The sequence below is a fragment of the Carcharodon carcharias genome, chromosome 2, assembly GCF_017639515.1.
Source record: "Carcharodon carcharias isolate sCarCar2 chromosome 2, sCarCar2.pri, whole genome shotgun sequence".
NCBI classification, from domain to species: Eukaryota; Metazoa; Chordata; class Chondrichthyes; order Lamniformes; family Lamnidae; genus Carcharodon; species Carcharodon carcharias.
This window is the reverse complement of record NC_054468.1, coordinates 89,449,185-89,473,992: the sequence shown is the minus strand read 5'-3', so window position 1 is coordinate 89,473,992 and position 24,808 is coordinate 89,449,185. Positions and strand designations below refer to the sequence as shown.

The 24,808-nt window shown below is 43.5% G+C and overlaps 1 protein-coding gene across 2 annotated transcripts in view; it reads right to left on the bottom strand.

Annotated features, from left to right (window-relative positions):
- gpc5b (glypican 5b) overlaps positions 1 to 24,808 on the bottom strand; it is a 575,096-nt gene that overhangs the window by 199,466 nt on the left and 350,822 nt on the right. For both annotated transcript variants that reach the window (XM_041178181.1, XM_041178189.1), the window contains one exon: positions 18,104 to 18,224. In XM_041178181.1, the coding sequence (XP_041034115.1) occupies positions 18,104 to 18,224 (121 nt within the window). The remainder of the gene's footprint in view (positions 1 to 18,103; positions 18,225 to 24,808) is intronic.

Below are 24,808 nucleotides of genomic sequence, written 5' to 3'. Positions count from 1 at the left end.
TATGGTCTGCACCAATATCAATGGCACCGAAAAGCTGCTGTTTCTTGTCTGATAGGTAAGTCCGAGAAAAGGCATTGCTTCATGAATGTCAAGACACTACCCATGCAGTACAGGGCTATCAAAACCGCCTGAAGACCTCTAGCATTTTTTCAATGCAAAAAAGCCCTGGTCTTATGCAGGGTCAGGCCATTGTAACACGTCAACAAATTTTAATGAAAACTTTTTCACACATTTACTGCTTTACTGTGTTTTTATTTAGCATCTAAATCCATCATTCTTGACATGGGCTGCATTTGTAGCATATCAGGTTACACAGAGACCCATTCAAGTGGAAATGGGGCCTCCTTGGCTGTTATGAAGCTCCGCTTAACTCAAATTTCGAGGCTGCTCCCCTGGGATTTCACTCATCAAGATTTTACTGTATTACCTCACCATACGATTGCACTGTCAATTGTCCTGACCTTTAGAGTAATACTGAGAGCTGGCATATACCTTCATTTTTACGTGAGTTGGTTGTGTGATTGATATTGGGTCAAGTGAGTGTGATATTGGGCTGAGTGAGTGTGATATTGGGCTGAGTGAGTGTAATATTGGGCTGAGTGAGTGTGATATTGGGCTGAGTGTGATTTGGACTGAGTGAGTGTGATATTGGGCTATGTGAGTGTGATATTGGGCTGGGTGAGTGTGATATTGGGCTGCGTGAATGTGATATTGGACTGAGTGAGTGTGATATTGGACTGAGTGAGTGTGATATTGGGCTGAGTGAGTGTGATATTGGGCTGAGTGTGATATTGGACTGAGTGAGTGTAATATTGGGCTGAGTGAGTGTGATATTGGGCTGAATGTGATATTGGACGGAGTGAGTGTGATATTGGACTGAGTGAGTGTGATATTAGGCTGAGTGAGTGTGATAATGGGCTGCGTGTGATATTGGGCTGAGTAAGTGTGATATTGGACTGAGTGAGTGTGATATTGGACTGAGTGAGTGTGACATTGGGCTGAGTGAGTGTGATATTGGATTGGATGAGTCAACAGATGAAGCTGAATGGGCCAAATGGCCTTTTCTTCTTGTTACCTTTGTCCTTCTAATGATGTAAATATCATTGCTGAAAAAAGGAGACATTTTTTGTCTGAGCTTTTCATCTTGCACTCATCAGGACAGTTCTCAAGAAAATGCCATTGTCACGGGAAACAGCAAATTTATGCTGTATGAGAAGAAAGTGCTGATTGGTTGGGAAGTGGACTCTGATTGATAGAAGTGTTGCCATGGCAGATGTACTAGTTCATGGTGACTGACAGTTAACTTTTTTATCATTTTGGATAGGGACTTCGCTGGCTAGGCCTGTATTTATTGACTATTCCTAACTGCCCTTGAGTTAACTGCCAAAGAACATGTATACACATTGCGCCTGTTTCAGCTAAACAAAATAAATGACAACCATTCGCTGGTTCATTCCCCAGGGCAATGTCGTGACCAATCAGAATCAAGCTGCCCGGTATAAATTTCAAACAATGCTCAGCAGTTAACTGTCAGTCATCATCAACTGGTGCACACCCCATGGCAATGCCTCTATCAATCAGATTCCATTTACCAACCAGTCAGCATTCTCTTCTCTGACAGTATAAGTTTGTTGTTTCCCCTGACATAGTATTTTCTTGCGAGTTGTCCTGATGAGCAAGATGAAAAGCTTTGATAAAGTGTCTTTTTTCAGCGACACTCAAGTTCTGCACTACCAAACAATTAGATGTAAATGTAACTTCATCATCGTACCGACATATAGCTGCTTATCCCAGGAAGCAGAGATCCTGAACTTTAATCCCTGCGAAATCTGGCCAAATTCTTAGCAAATTTAACTGCTGGTTCACACAATTTGCTGAGAAAGGGTGAGAGAACTGATCTTGACATGCGTTAACTGAATTGTCCAGTATGCTGTCATATCGTGCCTGCTAGCACACCAAGTAAAATATTAAAAGCGTCAGCAGTATATGAACCTTGTGAATAGGGCTGGATTATTTAGCATTATTCCACACACAGGGGGATAGTAAACAAAACTGATTTTGTACCAGGCATTGCTTTTCAATGGGGAAGCTTCCATCTAAGCCAGAGAGGGAAGGGAGGTTTAACTCATTCTTAACAGTCAATTATTCTGAAGGCACTGGCTGATGCTGAAGTATGTCCCTCTGTTACCTCGCTCAAATGTGAGCAGCTATTCAACTGTGTAGGGCATCAGAACCCAGTGCTGCTATCAGCCAGTCTCCGTACATTTGCACATTTCAGCAGAGGTCACTGAAAGCAGCTGTGGAAAGGAATCCCAGCTGATTTCCTTCTTCCCACCCAGGGGCACAGGGAGCTATCATAGAAGGCCATGTGACTACACCACGAGAGATTAGCTAAATCAGCAGAGACCAGGGAAGGCCAAAATCTGAGCAGCAACATTAATCGTTAAAACACTAATAAATACGCTCACATCATTTGCAAAGCTGACAAGAATTTCAGTGCCTTGCAGGTTAATACATTACTTCTGAAGGGCTCCTACTTGAACCTTGGAAGAACCTCCATCAGCTCAGCTACAAAGTGCAAACCTGCTCATTAAAGTTTGCAATGAGCCTGCAGAATGGGAGCAGCGTTAAGTCCATTTTATTAATAATGCTGCACTTTCACGGCAGGATGTGAGGTGACTGTATCAATTCAGGCAATAAGACCCAGCCATTTTGCTGAGCAGCCTTTTATGAGCTTTCATTAACTGAATTCAATTAATTAACACAAAGCTGCAGTTACAGAGCAAAAACCGTTTTACATCTCAGTTTATGGCCATGGGCATTATTTTAAAGAGGGAGCCTCACTGCTCTGCTAAACCTACCAGTTAAAAGCAATCAGGATTAACTGTCACGTGACCCAGGAACTTTAGCTTCTTTTTCTCGTTTAATCCCCTTGGGTTATAAAAACTGTGATGCACATAGCCTTCTGCTATCTCATCCAAGCTGCTGTCTTTCAGGTGCGTGCCTATATAGTAAGCGTCAGGCAGCTCCCCCCATGGGAGCCTTCCATGTTCATACAGCCTACTGACTCTTACTCTCTGGGCCTGTGGGCAACGACTGACCTCCTGGGTGAGGTAAATGGGCTTCTAGTAGCTGTGGAGCTGACCCCAACCATCCCCACTGACCCCCTTGCACATTCTCCTCCCCCGCCAAGTACAGTTTGTGCCTTCAGGAGAGAGGCACAGAAGCTTATGATGAGATTTGACTGAGGTGCTCAAAATCATGAATGGCTTTGATAGAATAAATGAGGAGAAAGTGTTCCCACTGGCAGGAGGCTTGGTAACCAGAGGAGACAGATTTAAGATATTTAGGAAAAGAAATAGAGGGGAGACAAAGACTTTTTTTATCCAGTGAGTTATTAAGATCTGGGGTGCACTGTGGAAGCAGATTCAATAGCAACTTTCTTAAGGTAATTGGATAAGTACTTGAAGGGGAAAAAAAACACGGTTTAGTGAAAGAGCAGGAGAGCGGGATTAAGTGAAGTTATACCCCAGGAGTAATGGGTTGAGCCACAGGACCGATGGGCTGAATGGCCTCCTTTGGTGCTGTATCACTCTTTGATGCAGGAACGGCAAAAAAAAGAAAACAGTTAAATATAAGTCACCAGCTCCGATTAGAACAGCCTTGGCTCAGCTACAGGCTCCAAGTAAAGTCACTTGAGACAGAACAAACCTGAGTGACAGATCTGCAGCAGCCTGGAATGATTAAATTTCTATAAAATTGTTCTATAAAATTGTGATTAGGAAGAATTTTACAGAGTTATGCAGCACAGAATGAGGCCATCTGGTCCATCATGCCCATTCTGGCTCTTTGAAAGAACAAACTTAATAGTCCCACTCCCTGCTTTTTCCCTACAGCTGGAAAATTTTCTTTATTTCAAGTATTTCTTCAATTCCCTTTTGAAAGCTTCTATTGAATCAGCTTCCACTACCCTTTCAGACAGTGCATTCCAGGACCTAACAACTGATGAGCTAGTATTCAGAATAAATAACCTGACTGTGCAGAATATTCTTAAGGAAACGAGATGAGTACATGAGAGAATAGGGAATGGAAAGACATACTGAAAGGCTGATGAAGTAACTGAAATGGAAGGAGACTTGGGTCATGTATAAACATAAGCATAGAATAGTTGAGCCTTCCCCACCACCCCCCTCATCTCCACTATTTATATAATAGGTGAAAATATTCAAAGAAAATTTAAAATAAAATTCTTTTTCAGGGTTGCTGAAAGCAATGTGCAGGAGATTATTTTTTGATTCCTGGAGACTCCAGCACAATGCTGGAGGGTTGGCAACCCTACTTTCATGTAGAAAATCTCCCCAGTGTGTGTGAGCTAGTTTCTGTTGGACAAGTCTTGACCTTGCCCAAGTATAATTTCCAGGAGGGGTCACTAGAGAACATACAGCAATGGGAACCTCAACTCTGGGGTGCTGAAGCCAATGGTAGATGCCCTATCACTGACCCCATCAACTCCACACAGAATGTGAATCAGAGCTGGGACATTTGGTTGCGTGGTTCCATTTTGCACTGAAATGACCAAAGTTTTCACAAAAGTTTTTGCAGTGCCTTCTAATTATAATCCAAGAAGCAGGCAAGATTCCAAGTGCTGTCCTTGGACTCTGATTAGTAAGCATTGTGTGTGTGGACCTGGACTGAGGATACCCTGAGGTTCAATTCTGCTATCGTCCCACACTTGACTACCTGCTGACACTCTTTTCCGATATAACATATTGCATTTCAGGTATGGAAATGACATCACACACATGGCCAGAACAAAGGAAGAGCTAAAAACTATGGCAGGCCAAGGTAAAAGGCACAGTGAATCTTTTGGACTGAACATAAATGAGGGAAAGACTAACGTTATTGCTCTAATGCCAATGGAAAAGTCAAGAATTAAGGCAATGAGATAGAGGCAGTGGACAATTTCATGTATTTGGCTTGATGATAAACATCAAAGTTACATCCAAGAACAAAACCCAGATTCAATTAGTTATGGTTGGGACTAAATTATAGAAATATAAATGAGAGGGAGATTCTCCGCTTGGTGTCCTCCATCTACCTACTAACATTTGGGGGTCTTTCTGCCATTAACTCAGGCCTACTTTGAAAGGCAGCCATGGTTCAGTGGTAGCAGTTGATGCCTCAGAGTCAGAAGGTGGTGAGTGCAAGACCCACCCCAGAGTTTTGAGAACATAATCTAGCCTGATAATTAGGTGCTGCACTCAGGGAATGCTGCGCTGTTAGACATCCCATCTTTTGGATGAGCCTTTCTGTCCTCTCAGATGGAGTAAAAGTTTCCACGGCATTATTCAAGGGAGAGAAGGGGGGCGGGGGGGCACAGTTCTCTTGGTGTCCTGGTCAATATTTATCCCTCAACCAACATTGTTAAAAATCAGATTACCTGCTCATCAGCACATTGCTGTTTGTGGGAGAAAATTGGCTGCTGTGTTTCCTATATTACAACGGGGACTGTACTTCAAGGGCTACTGGAGTGTCCAGAGGTTGTGAAAAGTACTATAGAGACAAAGTTTGTTCTTTCTTCACCATCACCTTTCATCAGTTGGTCTCCAGCAGCAGCGGTAAGAAGGATGGACAAGAAGGGAATACAGTCTCTGCTCATCAGTATTTATGTGCAGCAGGCAGAGAAGAGCCCTCTGAGGTGAGGCAGATGGTGGGAACGCAGCAGCAGATTGCACCATGCGATTTTAGGCATAGAGCAGAGGGAAGTTAATTGGCAATAAAGCATGGGATTGACACCGCATTCCCACATAACTGAAAGCTCCACAAGTTCAGCAGTTGTTCAATTCGAGCTACTTTGTTTCAGTGATTATCAGGATGTGGGCATCACTGGTGAGGTCAGAAGTTATGCTCCATCACTAGCTGCTCTGAACGTAACACAGCTGGACAGTTAAGAGTCAGCCATGTTGGTTTGGAATGATTTGGAATTGGCCATATATAGGCCAGATCCAAAAAGAATGGCAGATTCCCTTCCTTAATTAATGAACCAGTTCGGTTTCCAATGATAATACAATAGCTTCATCTCGTTTTTGTTGATAACAGTGCCTTAATTCCAAGTTTTAATTGAAAACAGCATTCAAATTCTCTAAACCACCATGGCAGCACTTGAACTCTCATTTCCAGTAGCATAGCCAGTACGCAACGAGCTCTTAGGAAGATGAGAATCATCAGACTAAAGATTTATTGTCTAGAAATGTATTTCATATGACGATGCCCTCACAAATCTATGATCATTTTAGCAATTCCCTTGCTGATGGACATCCATTTGCAACAGGCCTGAAATACGTTGCTGCCTTAATGGAGAAGTCATGTACTTAAGCACCATAATTTCAGAAACTAATACACAGATTCTCATTTTATCTCACGGTAGCCCACTCAAACAACTAAGCCAGGTTGTGTGCTTGCACATAAGTTATTTCAATAACAGATGAGTCCCTTTAGAGAATGGAATTAGAAACCAGAAGAACAATTACTGAGTACAATTCATCGTTCGATTCTAACTAATGCGCTAGGGAGTGTTGGCAATATTTTAATCACCATCTAACTGCCTTGGAAAGCTTTCAAAAGAAAAATTAATAGATTATGAAATGTTTTATCATGTACCGATTAAAAGGGCCTTCTGCATCATCTGATAATTTAACCATTGTAAAGACCACTAATTCTGAACAGCAGAATACTAAACCAGCCTTAAACTCTGGAATTCCCCCCACCCCCCCCAACACATCCCAACCTCTCCAGCTCGCTTTTCTCCTTTAAGAGACTTCTTTAAACCTGCCACTTTGGTCAAGATTTTGGTCACCTGTCTTGATATCTCCTTATTTGGCCCAGTTAGCTAGTGTGCACAGTTGGTGTGAAGGTATTGTTGTATGGTGCTCCTGTGAAGCAACTTGGGGATATTTTATTATTTTAAAGATGCTAGACAAATACAAGTTTTTGTTGTTGCTGAATAACACGATTCTGTCCCTCAGCTCCGGCCCCCTCCACTATCGCTTTCCCGCAAACTAATCCCTCTGCTTCTAACTCTTGCTTAGGTGCAGCTCCATGGTTACCACCTCTAGCTGCCAACGACCCTTAGGCAGCTGTCCTTGACTCTTAAGCTTAGATTGTGCCAGTGGAACATTCCATGAGGAGCCTAGGCTTGCATGTGCATCTGCACTTGCTTGGGGTACGATTCCACAGGCAGGAGCCCAGCTCTCTGGTACCTTGCCTGAATGGGAACTTTAAAGTGTGCAAGCCTGGAAGTGAGAGTCTGGGGGTAATCCAAACATGCAACGATCACTGCCAAGCAAATTCCTCTCCTCACACTGGAGTATTTTACAGCAAGGGAATACTAAGTAACACTGAAGAGATCCAGCCTCATTCAATCTTTGTTCCCACATATGATTTTGAAATTCAACCTAAAGCTTAGGTGGTAGCACTGCACCTCTGGGTCACAAGATTTCAGGTCCAAATTCCACTCCAGCACTTGAATACAAAATTCATGGCTGGCACTCCGGTGCAGCACTGAGGGAGCGCTGCACTGGTGGAGGCACAGCCTTTCAGGTGGGACATTATACTGAGGCAAAAACAGAATTACCTGGAAAACCTCAGCAGGTCTGGCAGCATCGGCGGAGAAGAAAAGAGTTGACGTTTCGAGTCCTCATGACCCTTCGATAGAACTTATACCGAAGCCCTGTCTGTCCTCTAAATTAGATATGAAAGGTCCCGTGGCACAACTTGAAGAAGACTAGGGGAAATTATCACTGGTGTACTAGCCATTATGTATCACTCAATCAACATCACAAAAACAGATTATCTGATTATCAGATTGCTGTCTGTGGGGGTTTGATTGTGTAAATTAGCTGCCACATTCCCTACATTACAACAGTGACTACACTTCAAAAGTACTTCATTAGCTGTAAAGCACTTTGAGGGGTGCAAGACTTTATTTTTTAATTAGAAACAGAGCAAGAAGTTCTGGAGATAGAACCATGCTCTGTGCTTATCCCAGTTGAGGGGATGACAGTGGGTTGTTCTACAATGGGGCTAGGCTGGGTGAAAGAAGCCAGCCAGAGTGCTGTCTTTATTGCTCCCTGCTGGGTTGGTAGACTTTGTCCACCTGGAGAGAATCAGGCTGGGCATTAAGCTGCCAGGCTCACGTGTGAGGGATGGCCATTTGGGTTAAGTACCAGAAAGCAGCTAGTGTGCAGATCTGTATTCACAGTGGAAGAAAGAGATTCCATTTCAGCTGTGCCTTTCAAGTTCTCCAAAGCACTTTACAGCCAATGCCTTAATTTTGAACTGAGGTCATAATTTGGGAGATGCAGCAGCCAATTTGTCCACACCATGATCTCGAAACCAGTAATGTGATAATGACCAGATAATCTGATGTCAGTTGATGGATAACCACCAGACAACACACTCTACTCTTCTTTGAGCTCATGCCACCAATCACTAACACCAATACCTCAGGGAAAAATGGAGCCAGGAGCGTCTGTGTAGCAAGTTGCTGCCCTGACCATCATGACCTGCCCTGGTCAGCTTGACCCTACCCTGACCAGCATGACTCTGCCCTGGTCAGTTTGACCCTACCCTGACCAGCATGACTCTGCCCTGGTCAGCTTGACCCTACCCTGGTCAGCATGAACCTGTCCTGACCAGTATAATCCCACTTTGGCCACCATGACCCTATCCTGTCCAGCATGATCCCACTCTGGTCAGCATGACCCTACCCTGGTCAGCATGACTCTACCCTGGCTAGCATGACTCTACCCTGGACAGCATGATCCTACCCTGGTCTGCATGACCCTACCCTGGTCTGCATGACCCTACCCTGGTCTGCATGACCCTATCCTGGTCAGCATGAACCTGTCCTGACCAGTATGATCCCATTTTGGCCACCATGACCCTATCCTGTCCAGCATGATCCCACCCTGGTCAGCATGATCCTGCCCTGGTCAGCCTGACCCTACCCTGGTCAGCATGACCTTGCTCTGGTCAGCATAATCATACCCTGGTCAGCCTGACCCTACTCTGATCAGCCTGACCCTGCCCTGGTCAGCCTGACCCTACTCTGGTCAGCATGACCTTGCTCTGGTCAGCAAAATCATACCCTGGTCAGCCTGACCCTACTCTGATCAGCCTGACCCTGCCCTGGTCAGCATGATCCTACCCTGGTCCCCCTGTCCCCACCCTGGTCAGCATGATCCTGCCTAGTCAGCATGACCCTACCCTAGTCAGCATGATCTTGCCCTGGTCAGCATGACCTTGCCCTGGTCAGCATGACCCTACCTGGTCAGCATGACCCTGCCCTGACCAGCATTACACTACCCTGACTAGCATGATCCTACCCTGGCCCATCTCAGATCAGTGGGATTGGAACCCACTACTTTCTGACTGAGAGGCAAGAGTATTACCATGCAGTGCCAATGAGAGAACTGCTGCCAATTACGGCTCTCCCCTTACTGCCAAAGCTTGTTCGAAATTTAAGACTGTCATCCTCATTCAAAGTGATAAGAGGCCGTCAATGTCATTACTGGCCCAATCACAAGGGCCAACTTTGGCCCAGTCTGACTGCTTCTCCTGCTCCATACTAATTTGAGATCCCAGTCTTCTTCGAATAGTGCCACTTATCATCACCTCCAGGAAAATGTAGCTGAGCATTTTCATGACTATACCTTCAAAGTAAGTCCCAGCCTCTTCTTCATCTCTCCATCAAACGGAAAGGCTAGTTAAATAGACTGTGCTCTCGTGTTTAAATCTCAATATTTATAATGCGTCATGAGTTGTTGACAGGAGTCAACTCTAATTAATTTTTGACCAGTGTTTTTTTAAATTTTGAATGCAGCTAAAATGTCCAATCTTACTTATATTCATTATTTAAAAAGTGATAATGAATAATGTAAATCAATTCTGCCACAGATTCTATTGCGATTACTTTTGTTTCTATGTAACTAAAGCTGATGGTCTGAAATAGCTGAACGAAAATCCTTTATCCCAGATACAAGGAGACCAGAGGTTTCGCACCATCACACCAGCTGTGTGTGATACCACTCCAGTGCTTGCAGTTAAAGATGGACCTACTGGGATAGTTGGGTGCTGCAAAAGGTCAGTGCTCTGTCCTACTAGGCTCTGGGCTTGTATTCAGGCTCCAAGAATTGTATCCGAGGTGAGTATGGCCCATTGTCAATCTAGTTCCTTAACCATAACTCAGAAATGGTTGGAATTTGGTCAGAGGAACTGGGGTGGAGAGTGGAACTACTTAAACTGCAAAGTGTTGCTGTTTTGACTAGAGCTCATTCCTGGCAGAGGATGTAGCGAGACTGGCTCTGCAGCTCACTTTTTCAGACATCTAACAATATCACTCTTCATCTCCATGACATTTAGGCTCCCTATGGAACTCTGTAATCATCTATTTTGGATGAGTGAATGTGTCAGAGAGAGATATGGGGCGGGATTTAATGTAGACGACAGGGGGCTTACTCATTGGCTGGAGAGCTGGTGAGAGCCCTGTGTTGCCTCTGTTTGGGAAGACTTGCCACATTAAGCGCTAACCAAGCACCTAACTGGGCAATGGTAGCCGTTCCCCAAGGTCAAGGACCCCGGGGGCAGAAGTCCTGCTCGCTGAGATCTGCCAACCAATCGGAGAATGGCAGGTCTTCATTGCTTGGCAGCACCAATGGGAAGGCAGTGTTTGATGCCTGTAATGCACCCACCTGAGGCCCAGCATTGCCAAGGAACCCAGGCCACAGGTGAGTGCTGGCGGAAGGGGTCATGGGGTTGGGGGGGGATGGGGGAGGAGTGGTTGGTTGCAAGGGCAGGGGTTGACTCTCAGCAACCTCCCTCCCCACCACTCCTCATGTTGGGTCCTTCGATCAGGCACTGAGCTTGCATGGGGATTTCCTCACCCACCTTTGGGTGAATGCCAGTGGTGGTGGGATGAGGCCCTTAAGTGGGCATTAATTGCCCACTTAAGGGCCTCAATTGGTTTCGGGATGGAACAGCCATCCACAAGCTTTCCCACCACAGACTTAATCAGGTGGAAGCAGGAAAGTGCCAGAGTCGCCACCATCCCACCTGATTAATTGCCCAGCCCCTGCCCCCACCACCAAACTCGTCACGGGGAGGGCATTAAATTCTGACCGCTGGGTTCACGAGAGGAGAACATCTGCCCTATATTGTTTCAGTATCAACTCTGTCACGTGGGACCATGGCTGCATGAATGGTCTCGTCTGATATTTCTTTGTGACCTCCTCTTGAAGTTCTTTGCCTCGCCATTTAAGCTGTGAGTAAACATGAACAGTGCCCAGAAACAGTGCCATTCAAATCCTCAACTTATCAAATGAGAGTGAACAGGATCTGCCTCCGCTCATTCAAATCCAATTTTCCAATTTACTGGGAAGTGAATGGGAAGGAATGTGATCCATTATAATTCTGTACAATGGAAATGCACGCACAAGGGTCCATTGAAATGAGGATGAATTTGCGTTTGGTACATTTGAGTCCACCCAGTAACAAGTAATGGGAAGAATTTTAGTCAGTTTGGTTTCTATGTTATAGATTTTTTTAAAAACTTGCTCTTGGGATGTGGGGGGAAGGGCAAAAGTGCACCTGTTAGGAATAAAAACAGGACGTGCTGGAAAAACTCAGCAGGTCTGGCAGCACCTATGGAGAGAGAAACAGAGTTAACGTTTTTGAGTCTGACTCTACTTCGGAAGAGTCACACTGGACTCAAAACGTTAACTCTGTTTCTCTCTCCATAGGTGCTGCCAGACCTGCTGAGTTTTCCCAGCATTTTCTGTTTTTATTTCAGATTTCCAGCATCCGCAGTATTTTGCTTTTATTTTAATGCACCTATTGGATTTTATGACAACATCACAGCTTTTGCTCTGTTTTTACTGATGCCGGTTCATGAATTACCAGGTTTATTTGCAACAGTTTCACCATTTGCTACATTTTTGTTTGAACTCATGACCTCTTGAGTTGCTATTCCAAGACCACAGAGCATCAGCTAAAGTTTCTCGGCCTAGAAATTGGATTGTGCCCGAATCATGGCATGTGCTCGGTGAAATACGTAATGAGGTTGGAGGCTGGACCTTGGCAAATTGGTCCACTGTCACCATGAGTATAGTGCCATTTAACTTTTAGCAATTATAGCTGGGGGTTGGAGCTGGGGCTGGGGTTGGGGACCGGGGGCTGAAGGTGTGGAGGGAGCAAAGTTAGACAGCCAGGATGCTAGCCGAGGGCCTCAGTTAAATTTGGAAGATGAGGGTATAGTGTGGCAATAGACAGGGAGGAATGAACGGTGGCCCACAGTGGTTTGTGTTTTCAACGTGAAGCCAGAAAATGTCCTCCTGCACTGGCTAGCTCAGTATTTGTGTAAGTATCTTTTTTAAAACCTTTTTTGGTGGCGACCTCCAGTAGTCGCTTTAAGGATGACTGGTCATGTGACATGTAGGTCACATCATCCTGAAGGCAGTAGGTCCAACTTCCTCAGGATATTCCCATTCCTGGTTTGGGCTCCATATATAGACCATAGGCCCAGTTGTAGGGGCCAATATGGCCTGTTTGAGGATATCTCTCCTGCACTGGAACCAATGGCATTGGATGTGTGTCTGACGTTGTTGGGGTGTGGCAGGTTTACCCCCAAAATTCTCATAATACTTGCTTTACAGTCCAGCTTCTAGCTTTACAAATTGCAGGGCTGGGACTTGAACTCATGGTTGTTAGTCCAGTATCATATGCACTGTAATCATTCACAATGAGAAAGGTTCAGTCCAATGGGATTCTATACAATAGGACTGAATGGGAAGGGGCTTAGTCTATTGAAACACTACACAAAAGGAATGAATGGAGAGCATTGTGTTCTTTACAACTCTATACAATGGGGAGGGATTTGATTGGTGGGACTAGGAAATCCTTATAGTCTGCATTCTCATGTCAGGACAGTTGCTTTAAATGAATTTTATGCCCCTTGCCTGGCCCTTTCCTTTCCTGAAATGTTCTCGTTCAATCGCAGTTCAACTGGTAAGAAAAAAAATGGTTGAAAAGGGTGACCTTGTGTCTGCAGTAATATGACAGCAGATTACCAAACCGGACACATTATCAATTAGTTATAAATATCAAACCAAGCATATCTTCAAGGGACAATGGATATCAAACAGAATTGTACTTAAAACCCTTCCACACCTTTTCAGAAAAGGAAATATTTGCATATTCATGGACTCTGATGCATGAATCATGAGACAGTGACTCACTGGTGCTGAATGGCCCTGCAGTAATGTATAAAACACAACTATTGTACATTAAGTGTTGGCTTCATTCTTTAGCAGTACGCTTATTTAATGTTATTTGTTTTAAGTGAAAGAAGATTGAAATGGAAATCAAGAAAGCATTACAAAAAGAGCTTGACAAGAGATTTACACAATGAGTGGTTAGGATTTGGAATGCACTGCCTGGTAAGGTGATGGATACAGATTCAATATAGCCTTCAATGGGAATTGGGTAAATACTTGAAGAAAAGAAAAATGAAGGGATATGGGAAAAGTGCTGCCAGTAGGAACTACTGGATTACACTTTGAAAATGGGCCAAACGGCCTCCTTCTGTGCCGCACTATTCTGTGATTCTATGATTGCAAGAGCAAATGGGACAGAAGGGGGGTTACTGAGTTTAAATCTTTCATCACTTCAAAAATACTGCACTTTTTAGGGTTCTCTCGACTAATCAGTTCTTGACTGTGGCTATAAGTCAGACAAATCCAGCAGTGTCCTGGAATGAGTGGGTTGCCTTATGAGGAAAGGTTGGACAGACTGGGCTTGTTTCCACTGGAATTTAGAAAAGTGAAGAGCGATTTGATTAAAGTATACTAGATCCTGAATGGCCTTAACAAGGTGGACGTGGAAAGGATGTTTCCTCTTGTGGGTGAGTCCAGAACTAGGAGACACTGTTTTAAAATTAGGGGTCATCATTTTAGATGAGGAGAATTTTTTTCTCTCACAGGGTTATGTGACTTTGGAATTCCCTGCCTCCAAAGGCGGTGGAGCCGGCGTCATTAAATATTTTTAAGGCAGAGGTAGATAAATTCTTGTTAGGCAAGGAAATCAAAGGTCATCGGACATAGATGGGAATGTGGAATTCGAAACAAAAGCAGATCTGCCATGATCTTATTGAATGGTGGAGCAGGCTTGAGGGGCCAAATGATCTGCTCCTGTTCCTATTTCTTATGTTCTTATGTCCGCAAGCATGACCCAGACCTCCCTGTCGCTTGCCATTTCAAAACACCTCCCTGCTCTCATGCCCACCTGTCCATCCTTGGCTTGCTACATTGTTCCAGTGAAGCTCAACGCAAACTAGAGGAACAGCACCTCATCTTCCAACCAGGCACTTTACAGCCTTCCGGACTGAATATTGAGTTCAACAACTTTAGATCATGAACTCTCTCCTCCATCCCCACCCCCTTTCCGATCCCCCTTTCTTCCAATAATTTATATAGATTTTTCTTTTCCCACCTATTTCCATTATTTTTAAATGTATTTCCATCCATTGTTTTATCTCTACCTTTTAGCCTATTTCGATCTCTTCCCCCCACATCACCCCCACTAGGGCTATCTGTACTTTGCTCGTCTTGCTTTCTACCCTTAATGTCACCTATTAGCACATTCCTTAGATAATATCACCACCGTCAACACCTCTTTGTCCTTTTGTCTATGACATCTTTTAGCAATCTCCACCTATCACTGGCCCTCTATCCAGCTCTACTTGTCCCTCCCCCCCTTAAACCAGCTTATATTTCACCTCTCTTCTATTCTTCCTTAGTTCTGTTGAAGAGTCATACGGACTCGGAATGTTAACTGTATTCCTCTCCGCAGATGCTGTCAGAACTGCTGAGTTTTTCCAGGTATTTTTATTTTTGTTTTTGTCTTATGTTCTTATGTTCAATTTCTGGTGCTAATTTTTCTGAACTCAGCCAGGTGGCAGATGAAACCCTCCAATCAGACTCAGTGCCCTTGGTTATAAAGATGGCAGGGAGGTGCAGGGTAAGAGGTGAAAGAAGGGACGGAAACTTAGCCAATCTTCCTGACCCTGATTGCTGTCCTCTTCCTGGACTTGGTGAAAGGAGGAAACAGGATTTAAACTCCCAAGAATGGGAGAAGAATAAGAGGTGATCTTCATGAAACCTATAAGATTCTGAGGGGGTCTTGACAAGGTAGCAGCTGAGCGGATGTTTCCCTTGTGGGGGAATCTAGAACCAGGGGCCACAGTTCCAAAATAAAGGGTTTTCAATTTAAGATGGAGATAAGAAGGAATTTCTTCTCTCAAAGAGTCATTAGTCTTAGTAATTTTCTACCCAGAGAGCATGGAGGCTGGGTCATCGAATAGATTTAAGGCTGAGTTAGACAGTTTTTGATTGACAAGGGAGTCAAAAGTTATGGGAGTGGCAGGCAGGAAGTTGGATTTAAGGCCACATGAGATCAGCCATGATCTTATTAAGAGGTGGAGCAGGCTTGAGGGGCTGAGTGGCCTACTCTTGCTCCTATTTCTTATGATCTTATGTTCAAAAACCTGCTCATTCTCAATGCTTGAGCTCACACATCTGAGGAGTAGTCACTTAGGTGATCCGCAGAGGATGGTTGGCACAGGTGGAAGTGCGTTCAAGCGAGAACCAGCACCTTGAGTAAAGCATCAGTTAAACATGGAGGGAAAAAACACATCAATAGTGATGGCTCTAGTTTAGATTAAACTAAAAGGGAACTTTTTGTCAGCTTGGCTCAGTTGCTAGCATCCTGTTGAGTGAGTCAGGAGGTTCAAGGTCTACTCCAGCGTTAGTTGGGTTGAAGGCCCATCCCACCACCGGACGGATGAAGGCTCTCTCTAGGATGTGAGCACATCAAGGAAAATTTTCCTCAATGGACACATTCTCTATCACAGGCCTTTGCCATGACTGACCTGACAATTAGGGGAAACTGGGAAAGAAACTGTATAATGGCTCTTCCATCATCTTTGGCCAGACCTGGAAGTCACTAGGCCCTTGGGTTAGGTTTTGGCATTCCTCCACTGGGCAATGAAAGACCCATACTGCAGAAAATGAGCCTTGAACTCCCCCCCTCCCCCACTCCATTAAAATTCAAGAGATGGTCCCAGGTTAGGACAGTGAGGGTGGAGATCCGATTTAACAAGATTGCACCTCTTTTCTCTTTCTGCTGCACCCTGTGAATACAATATATTCTGGCCAACGTTCTCCCCTCAAACACCACCAGCGAAAGCCATTTATCCCTTTTCTTGTTTGTGAGACTTGTTGTTTGCAAATTCTCTGCTACGGTTATCAACATTGCAACAGAGATGCCCTGAGGACGTGACAAATCCAACTTCACACCAAGTTGTTCTTTCTTTCTTATCGGCCTCTAAATATCTTTAATATTATACTGGAGAGCACTTCAGTTACCATGTCCTTCTCTAGTTTTCTCCTAGCATTCTCTGGCTTCTCAAGTGTTGTCCCCATATGGGCCTTGGACAGTGTGAGCTATTCAACCTTGGGTACGTCACAGCCCAGTCCAACCCTGTCCTTGTCAAATGGGGCATCAGGATTTGGAATCTACAGGCCAACTGTATCACTGCTTGGTTGGCTCCTTGACATAGAAAGGGGGTCACGTCAGTGGACTTTTGATTGCTCCACCATCAGAAGAGGACAGGCAACGTTAAAAGAGAATTCAGAGCAACTCTGCACCACTTCTGGAATTCAGCTGAAGATTGGTAGAGTCGGATTGTTTGTAAGAAGGGCATCATGTGACAAACCATCATGTGTCCCACACATGGCCATCTCATGCTTCTGTTGTCAACAGTCACAGTCTAGATGTTGCTCCAACATTCTTGAAAACAAAGCCACTATATAAATTGATTTACAGTGGGGCAGGCTGCTGTGTTATGAATGAGATATTTATGGCAAAGCAGCTGTTAGAATGGGAGGCTGTGTGTGTAGGGAAAAAGTTATGTTGGCTATATGGGAATCCTTTCAGAACAGCCTCGAGTCACAACATATGACTAGTGAACCCAAGTGTATCTTTGTGTCCTCGACTTAATGTTTGTCACATGAGTATGTGACCAAGAATGCTGCTGCCTGATTCACAGCAACTGGCATTTTACATTAAAGTTGTCCATATGCAAACGCAGAACAAGGTCAGAAAAGCAGGGAAATGACAGAATGAGAGAGGGAGGCAAGAGAAGAATGGAGCAAAACCGAAAGAGAGACACAGTGAGACAGGCCAGGGGTGAAGAGAGGAGAGGGAAAGAGCAAGACAGAAAGAATGAGAGAGTGAGCCAGTGAGCCAATGAGATTTGGTGAGACATGGTGAGAGGGGCAGGGGTGGAGTGAAAGGGAAGATAATCAAAGACAGAGAAATTTACAGATGGCTTTCAGAGATAGAGGAACAGAAACAGAACTCACAGGAATAGAAAAAGAGAACTCACAAAGATAGGAGAGAGAGAGTTGGAGGTGGAAACAGAAAGCTCACAGAGGCAAGGGCAGAAATAAAGACAGAGTGCTCAAAAAGATAGAAAGAGAGAGATCACTGAGGTCCAGAGATGGTGAACTTTGAAAGACAGAGTTAAAGAATTCAGAGGCAAGAGAGGTAGAGAGGGGGAAAGTGTGCTGGGAAAAAGAGAGTGACAGAGACACAATGGGTGACAATGCAGTTTCTGCAACTTCAGTGCTAAGTAGGCAGACCGCGCACTTGCTTCTGATGCTTGACCTTGACAAACAACACGAAGTGGCTTATTGAGGATACTTTTTGGCTCTCAGATAGTGACTCAGAATATGACAGGAGGGGCAGCTGGAGCCTGGGGCCAACTTCAGGCATCAGCAGCAGTAAAAAGTCATTGGCCATCCATCGGGTACAAATGGTTTTCTTGTAGGAAGATGCGGGTACATAATGCTCAAAAGGTCGTTGTCATAACAATGTTGAGAACGCTAACACACCTTGAATATCTTTATCTGATTTTGCAGTTTGGCCATTTGGCTGATATACTGGATTCCAGTTTAGTATAAACAAGACGGGTGTCCGAGCAACTTACCTTATCAACATATAAGAGCTTGTCAATGACTTTCTTCACCATAGAGTCAGGTCCTCGGACTTTCACTTCTGGGTTGTTTGCCTGTTCTTTTAGTCCATTCCCAACCACTCTGTTTGTGTAACTAGAAACAAGAACAAGACATTAAGATTCCAGATGACAGTAGATAATAAAGATAAATAATTACATTTATATAGTGTCTTATTTGTTCATCCGACAGTGATGTTCCTCTGTTGGAGTGTGAAATCAGGGAAGGATTAATAAGAACATAAGAAATAGGAAGAACGGACCATACGGCCAGTTGAACCTGCTTTGTTATTCAATCCGATCATGGCTGACCTTCTACCTCAACTCCAATTTCCTACCCACTCTCCATATCCCTAGATTCCTTGAGAGAATCAAAATAAGTCTTTTTCAGCCTGATATATACTCAACAATAGAACATCTACAACTCTCTGGGGTAGAGATTTCCAAACATTCACAACCCTCAGAGTCATGAAATTTCACCACATCTCAATCCTAAATGATTGTAAAAGTGGCAACTGTTCTGTGTCAGCAACATCCCTCAAAGACCAATCTGATATGTAGGATACACAACAAATCGATATGTATGGTACACAACAATCCGATATATAGGATACAGAACAATCCGATATGTAGAATACAGAACAATCCGATATGTAGAATACATAACAATCCGATTTGTAGGGTATACAACAATCTGATATGTAAGGTACACAACGATCTGATATGTAGGGTACACATCAATCTGATATGTAGGGAAGACAACAGTCCAATATGTCAGGTACACAACAAACTGATATGTAGTGTATACAATAACCCAGCATCAAAGTCAGCATGGATTTTGGTCAAAGTCTGGTCATCCAGCTGGTTCAATCTGCCACTTTGATTACCGTAGTGAAGAGGTCCTGGATGTAACTGGTATGGACTAGGAGTGGCTGATGTTAAGTGTGTTTTTTTGATTTTATTTAATGTGTTGTTTACTAGCCTTTTGGAAGTGGCTTTCATACCAACAATACCCATTATAAATGGTGAGCCTGTACCTTATTGGCTATAAAGTGCTCTGGGAATGTCTTGATGTCTTGTAATGTGCTTTATAAAAAGCAGGTTCTGTTTTATCACAATGAAGGAATCATAGGCATAACTTCAACTGGACCACTGCACTCTCATTCTAACTTCTTGTCTTCTCATGTGCTAAAGACTAGACCAGGGTTGTTTATTCAGTTTCCCAATTTTTGAGGCAGTGTCAGCTTCATTTGCTACAGCTGATCAATTTTTTCTAGCTGACTAGGTTGGCATACATGTCAGAAATGAGAAAGGGGAATTAGTGGGAGAACTAAATCAAAAACCAATTCTGGAATGGGAACCTCTGATGGACTTTTTGTATCTTTTCAGCCTGGAGATACAGAAGTGAAATATAGTGCCCTAAAGCCTGACTTGCTTGAAATCAGTCAGCTCAGCACACATTAGTGAACGAAACTACCAGGCTTCCTGCGATAGTTTAAATGTTCTGTGAGTGAATAATTGAGTCAGGAAGAGGCAATGCATTGTGAAGATATTCAGGACATGGTTTCACAATTAACCTGAAACTGCTGACTACATTTATCTCTCTGCAATGCTCAAACCACTTGTCTGAAAATGGATTTTAATTTAACCCCAAACCACTCTCGGGTTGAAAAGATAACCGCAATCCAATACTGCTGGACCTCTCATACTGAAAAGAAGCAGCCAAGGATGACTCAAGGTGTGATACAAAGCAAGCATACAAACAAACACATTACTTCATCAAATATTTAAAAGAATTACTCGAGGGCAGTCACTGTGCTGCTTTCCCATCTTAAAAGCCTTTTCCTTGGAGAATTGTATAAAGTAGTGGAGGCTGATTAACAGTCCGACAAGCTGCGACGTCAAAGAGCCACAGCCACAACCACTTTTGCACCAATCAATAATGAAGTTTGTCCGATATGGTAGAAGGATTTTATGGGCTTCCACAGGCCAATACAATGAGCCAGAGTTTTGGTCCCCAATTAACATGACTGCCTGGAACAGGATTCAAACCTTGAATCATATGACTCAGAGTCAGGAATGTCACCACAAAGCTAAAGGCTGTCTCTTTCACAATGCCAAACAGCACTGGAACGCAATCTGTGCTGATGTAAACAATACTGAATTATCTGGGATTGAAAACACAAAGCCACTTCATTTACACAAGTTAAGTCACCCCACACACTGCACTTCTCTATATTTGCTATTTCTTCAAACAATGCCTCATAAAGTAATATACATCTATATATTTTGCATAGCTTTCAGTAATTCTACCACTCTGCACATCTCATCTCTCGAATGCCTTCACTCCCCATTGAATCCCATTCTTCCTCAACCCAGCTCCCCCATTGAATCCCATCCCTCTAGTATCTTAATCCCCAATGAATCATATCCCTCACAATCTACTTTTTCATGGAATCCTATCCCTCGTTTCTCCAAACCTCCCTATCATGAGCACATAAATAAGTTATGACCATGTTTTTGCACCTGCCTGTTTGTGTCACGGATTATTCCAAACATTTCTCACTCTTTGAGGAAAGAAACTCAACCTGGTAATCTGCCTCAATTTGGCTACCTTCCACTGAGTGAGAAGAAGTGTGAGGTAGCACAGGGCAGCTGAGAATCTGTCCTTGGAAGGGATGCAACACAAATCCACCAGAACAAAGGATTTAAAAAGTTAAATTATGAAATACAACTTGATTTGTATTTCTTTGAGATCCCTTTTAAATTTGCCATCATCACCCATTCCTCAAAGGCCTCTGTCCTAGCAAATCTAATGGACTATCTCCAGACTCCTATTTCCCCCCCAAATTCCTTGAACAGATTGTTGCTTCCCAAATCCATGTCCATCTCTCCTGTAGCCTTATGTTTGGGCCTCATCAATTTCCATTTCTGTCCTATTCCATTCAGGAGTCAAATCGGGAAGCACTTTTTCATACTAATGGTAACAGAATTCTCCCTCCCCCGGAAGGCTGTGGTAGCTAGGACAATTAAAAATTTTAAGACTGGGGTTTAGAGATTTTTGTTATGTAAGGATATCAACAACAACTTTCATTTATGTAGCACTTTAACAGAGCAAAATTAGCCAAGGCACTTAACATGTGTGATAAGAGTAAGAGAAATATATCGGGACATGAAACAAAGTCAAAATGGCTTTGAGATATAGTTCATCCATGATATATTTGAATGCCAGACGAAGCTTGAGAGGCTGAATAGCCTACTCCTGTTTCTAGACAACTCACTAAGGCTCTTTCAACAGCACCTTCCAAACCCACGACCTCTACCACCTAGAAGGACAAGTGCAGCAGATGCTTGGGAACACCACCGCCTGTGAGTTCCCTTCCAAGCCACACACCATCCTGACTTGGAAATATCTTGCCAATCATTCACTGTCACTGGATCAAAATTCTGGAACTCCCTCCCTAACAGCACTGTGGGTGTACCTAAACCACATAGATGGCAGTGGCTCAAGGAGGCAGCTCACCACCACCTTCTCAAGGGCAATTATGGATGGGCAATAAACACTGGCCTCACTAGCGACACCCACATCCCATGAACAAATGAAATTAAAAAGTTGGTGCGTCCTGGAGAGGAGAAACAGAAAGTAAAATGGGAGCAAATGTTCTTAAAAAGAGACTTCCTGGCATTTATTAGAATGGAATTTTGTTTATTTTTTGTTTAATACTGTTTTATTGCCCAAATTGGCTGCCTTGACTCAACTGCAAAGCATGAGATTGGAGTCACATGTTAGTCAGGCTTACTTTACTCAAGGAAGCTCCTGAACAGTTGCTGTTTTGATCATAACCCAAGAGTTTTCGTGGGCATTTTCTGTTTGAGCCCAAATCACTGGTCTTTAATCATCTTTGTAAGTGGCCATGAGTAGAATTATGAATTCACAACCTTTGAGTTACTTATCCAGTACCGTACCCATAATTTACTTATCCACTTGCATGTTATCTCAGGTCCACACAAGAATGTAACTTTTGTCCTTGGCAGGGATTCAAGGAGACATGTTTGTATATTGAGAAAGACACAGGTACTATCTAATCTCTTTGAGATTTTGCATGATCAGGACTCAAAAGTATTTAAAATCAGGTGAGTGTCAGTTTCTTAGCAAAGAAGAGATACAGTCACATTTCTCTGATCGACATATGCAGCTTGATGCAATTAGTTCATTTGCATGATGCACCTGCCAAACTTTGTTCTGACTGTGTGGATGTAAACATGTGGAAAAATGGCATCCAGAAGGGAGAACTTGCTCCCCTCTATCCCTCGCATGCATGACTCAGTTATAGAAAGCATCACGTTTTGGACTTGAATCATATGAAAGAGAATGAAGGAAGAAGGCTTTGTTCCATTAAAGCTTGGCCAGAACAAAGGCAGAAAGGTGAATCCAGAAAGCACAGAATTCAGCTGATCGGATCTGCATCCCGTATCCCAGTGACCTCCTCTACAGCACCACAGCCTGACATAGCACAGGAGGTCACTCGGCTCATCATGCCTGGCCCAGCTCTTTTGTAGAGCTCTCGAATTAATTCCACATCTCCTCCTCTTTCCCCAATAGCCCTGCAAATTTTGCCCTTCAAATATTGATACAATTCTCATGTGAAATGTGCTATGGAATTGACTTCCACCAGCCGTTCAGGCAGTGAATTCCAGATCAGAACAACTCATTGCATGAAAACATTTTCCATTCTGTTGGCCCTGCTTCTTTTGCCAATCACCTTAAATCTGTCTTCTCTGGTTGCCAACTCTTCTGCCACTGGAAGCAGTTTCTCCTTATTCACTTTGTCAATATTCAGGGTTTTGACAGCCTATCTTAAATCTCCTCTTAACCTTCTCTGTTCTGAGGAGGATAACCCTAGTTTCTCCATACAACTGAAGCCCCTCATCTCTGGTGTCATTCCTCTGCAACCTCTATGAGGCCATGCCCTCCTTCCTAAAGTATGGTGCCCCGGACACAATATTCCAACTGAGAACCAACGAGTGATATATAAGATTTTAGCCTAACTTCCTTGTACGTCTTTTGACTGACATCAATGATCTCATTCCCTTTTTTAATAGTCTTCTTATTTTGTCCTGCAATTTTCAAAGTTTGTGTATATATACTCCGAGATCTCTCTTGTAAGATACCTGAGTTGTGTACACATACACTTGGTGTAAATTTATATGATTAAGAATTTGATTTTCTTTTCTTTACCTGTTAATAGCTTGTAGATTATTGAAGTAGCTAGGAGTAACAAAATGGCTAAACAACTTTCATTCCTATGATGCTTTAGGGTTTAACGTGTCAGGCTACAATTTAACTGACTGCGCTGTTTTAGTTTTCCTGCAAGTAAGGGTATGTCACTCATGCCTCTTGATGTTTTTTAGTGGCTTCATTGTGAGTCTTGAGATAGGAAGTGGACGATAGGCCAGGATTATAAACAAGTTGGCATCTGGTGCAATATTCTTTTGAAAAACACTCCTGGAAGTGCTGTTAGCACTAATATTTGGCAAGCTGGTGGTGTAGTGGTAGTGTCACTAGACTAGTGATCCACTGGCAGAAGGTAATTCTTTGGATTCAAATCCCACCACAGCAGCTGGTGGGATTTAAGTACAATTAATAAAATCTGGAATTGAAAGCCAGCCCGAGTAATGGTGACCATGAAACAATCATTGATTGTTGTAAAAAACCATCTGGCTCACTCATGTCCTTTTTAGGGAAGGAAATCTGCCATCCTTACCTGGTCTGGCTTCCATGTGACTTCAGACCCAAAGGAGCATGATTAAGTCTTAAGCACTCTTTTATCCTGCGTCTCTGCCGCCCTCCTTATGTTCTTTTATCTGGTGTCTCTGCTCTCCTTTTGCTCTTTTGTCCTGTATCTCTGCTCTCCTTATGCACATTTATGCTGAGTCTCCACTGTCCTTGCGGTTTTATCCTGTGTCTCCACTCTGCTCGCTCTTTTATCCTGTGTCTCTGCTGCCCTCCTCACATTCTTTTATCCTGTGTCCCTGCTCTACTCATGCTTTTTTATCATGAGTCTCCGCTGTCCTCACGCTGTTTTATCCTGTGTCTCCGCTGCCCATCTCATGCTCTTTTATCCTATGTCTCCGCTCTCCTCATGCACTTTTATCCTGTGTCTCTGCTCTCCTGACACTCTTTTATCCTATGTCTCGGCTCAATTAGGGAAGGGCAACAAATGCTAGCCATACCAGGGATGCTCACATCCCCATGGAAAAACTTTTAAAAATTCAAAAATGACAAGGTTTGTCAGAAACGGCCTACAAAGATATTACGTTTTCCTTAACAAGTTGTAGAGAGAGTCAAGATTGCAATGATCAACAAAGGTTACCTGTCTAGCTGGGGAAATATTGTTTCTTTCTCTATATGCCTATTGTTCTGAGACACGGGGTTGAATTTTCTAAAGGCTGCAGTGGTGGCACCAGCAGTGGGTGAAATTGCAATTTCCTGCCAACAACCAACATGCTGGTCTGCCACCATGGTCCCGCCTCAGGCAATTTTCATGAAGGCCACATCAGTGAGGGGGCATGAAGGCTACACACCCTTCTGCAGTGGTTAGCCAATTGGGCTAATTAAATTGTCTATTGTACTTGGACTTGGTCGAATACAATGAAAGGGGTATGTTGCAGACCATCATG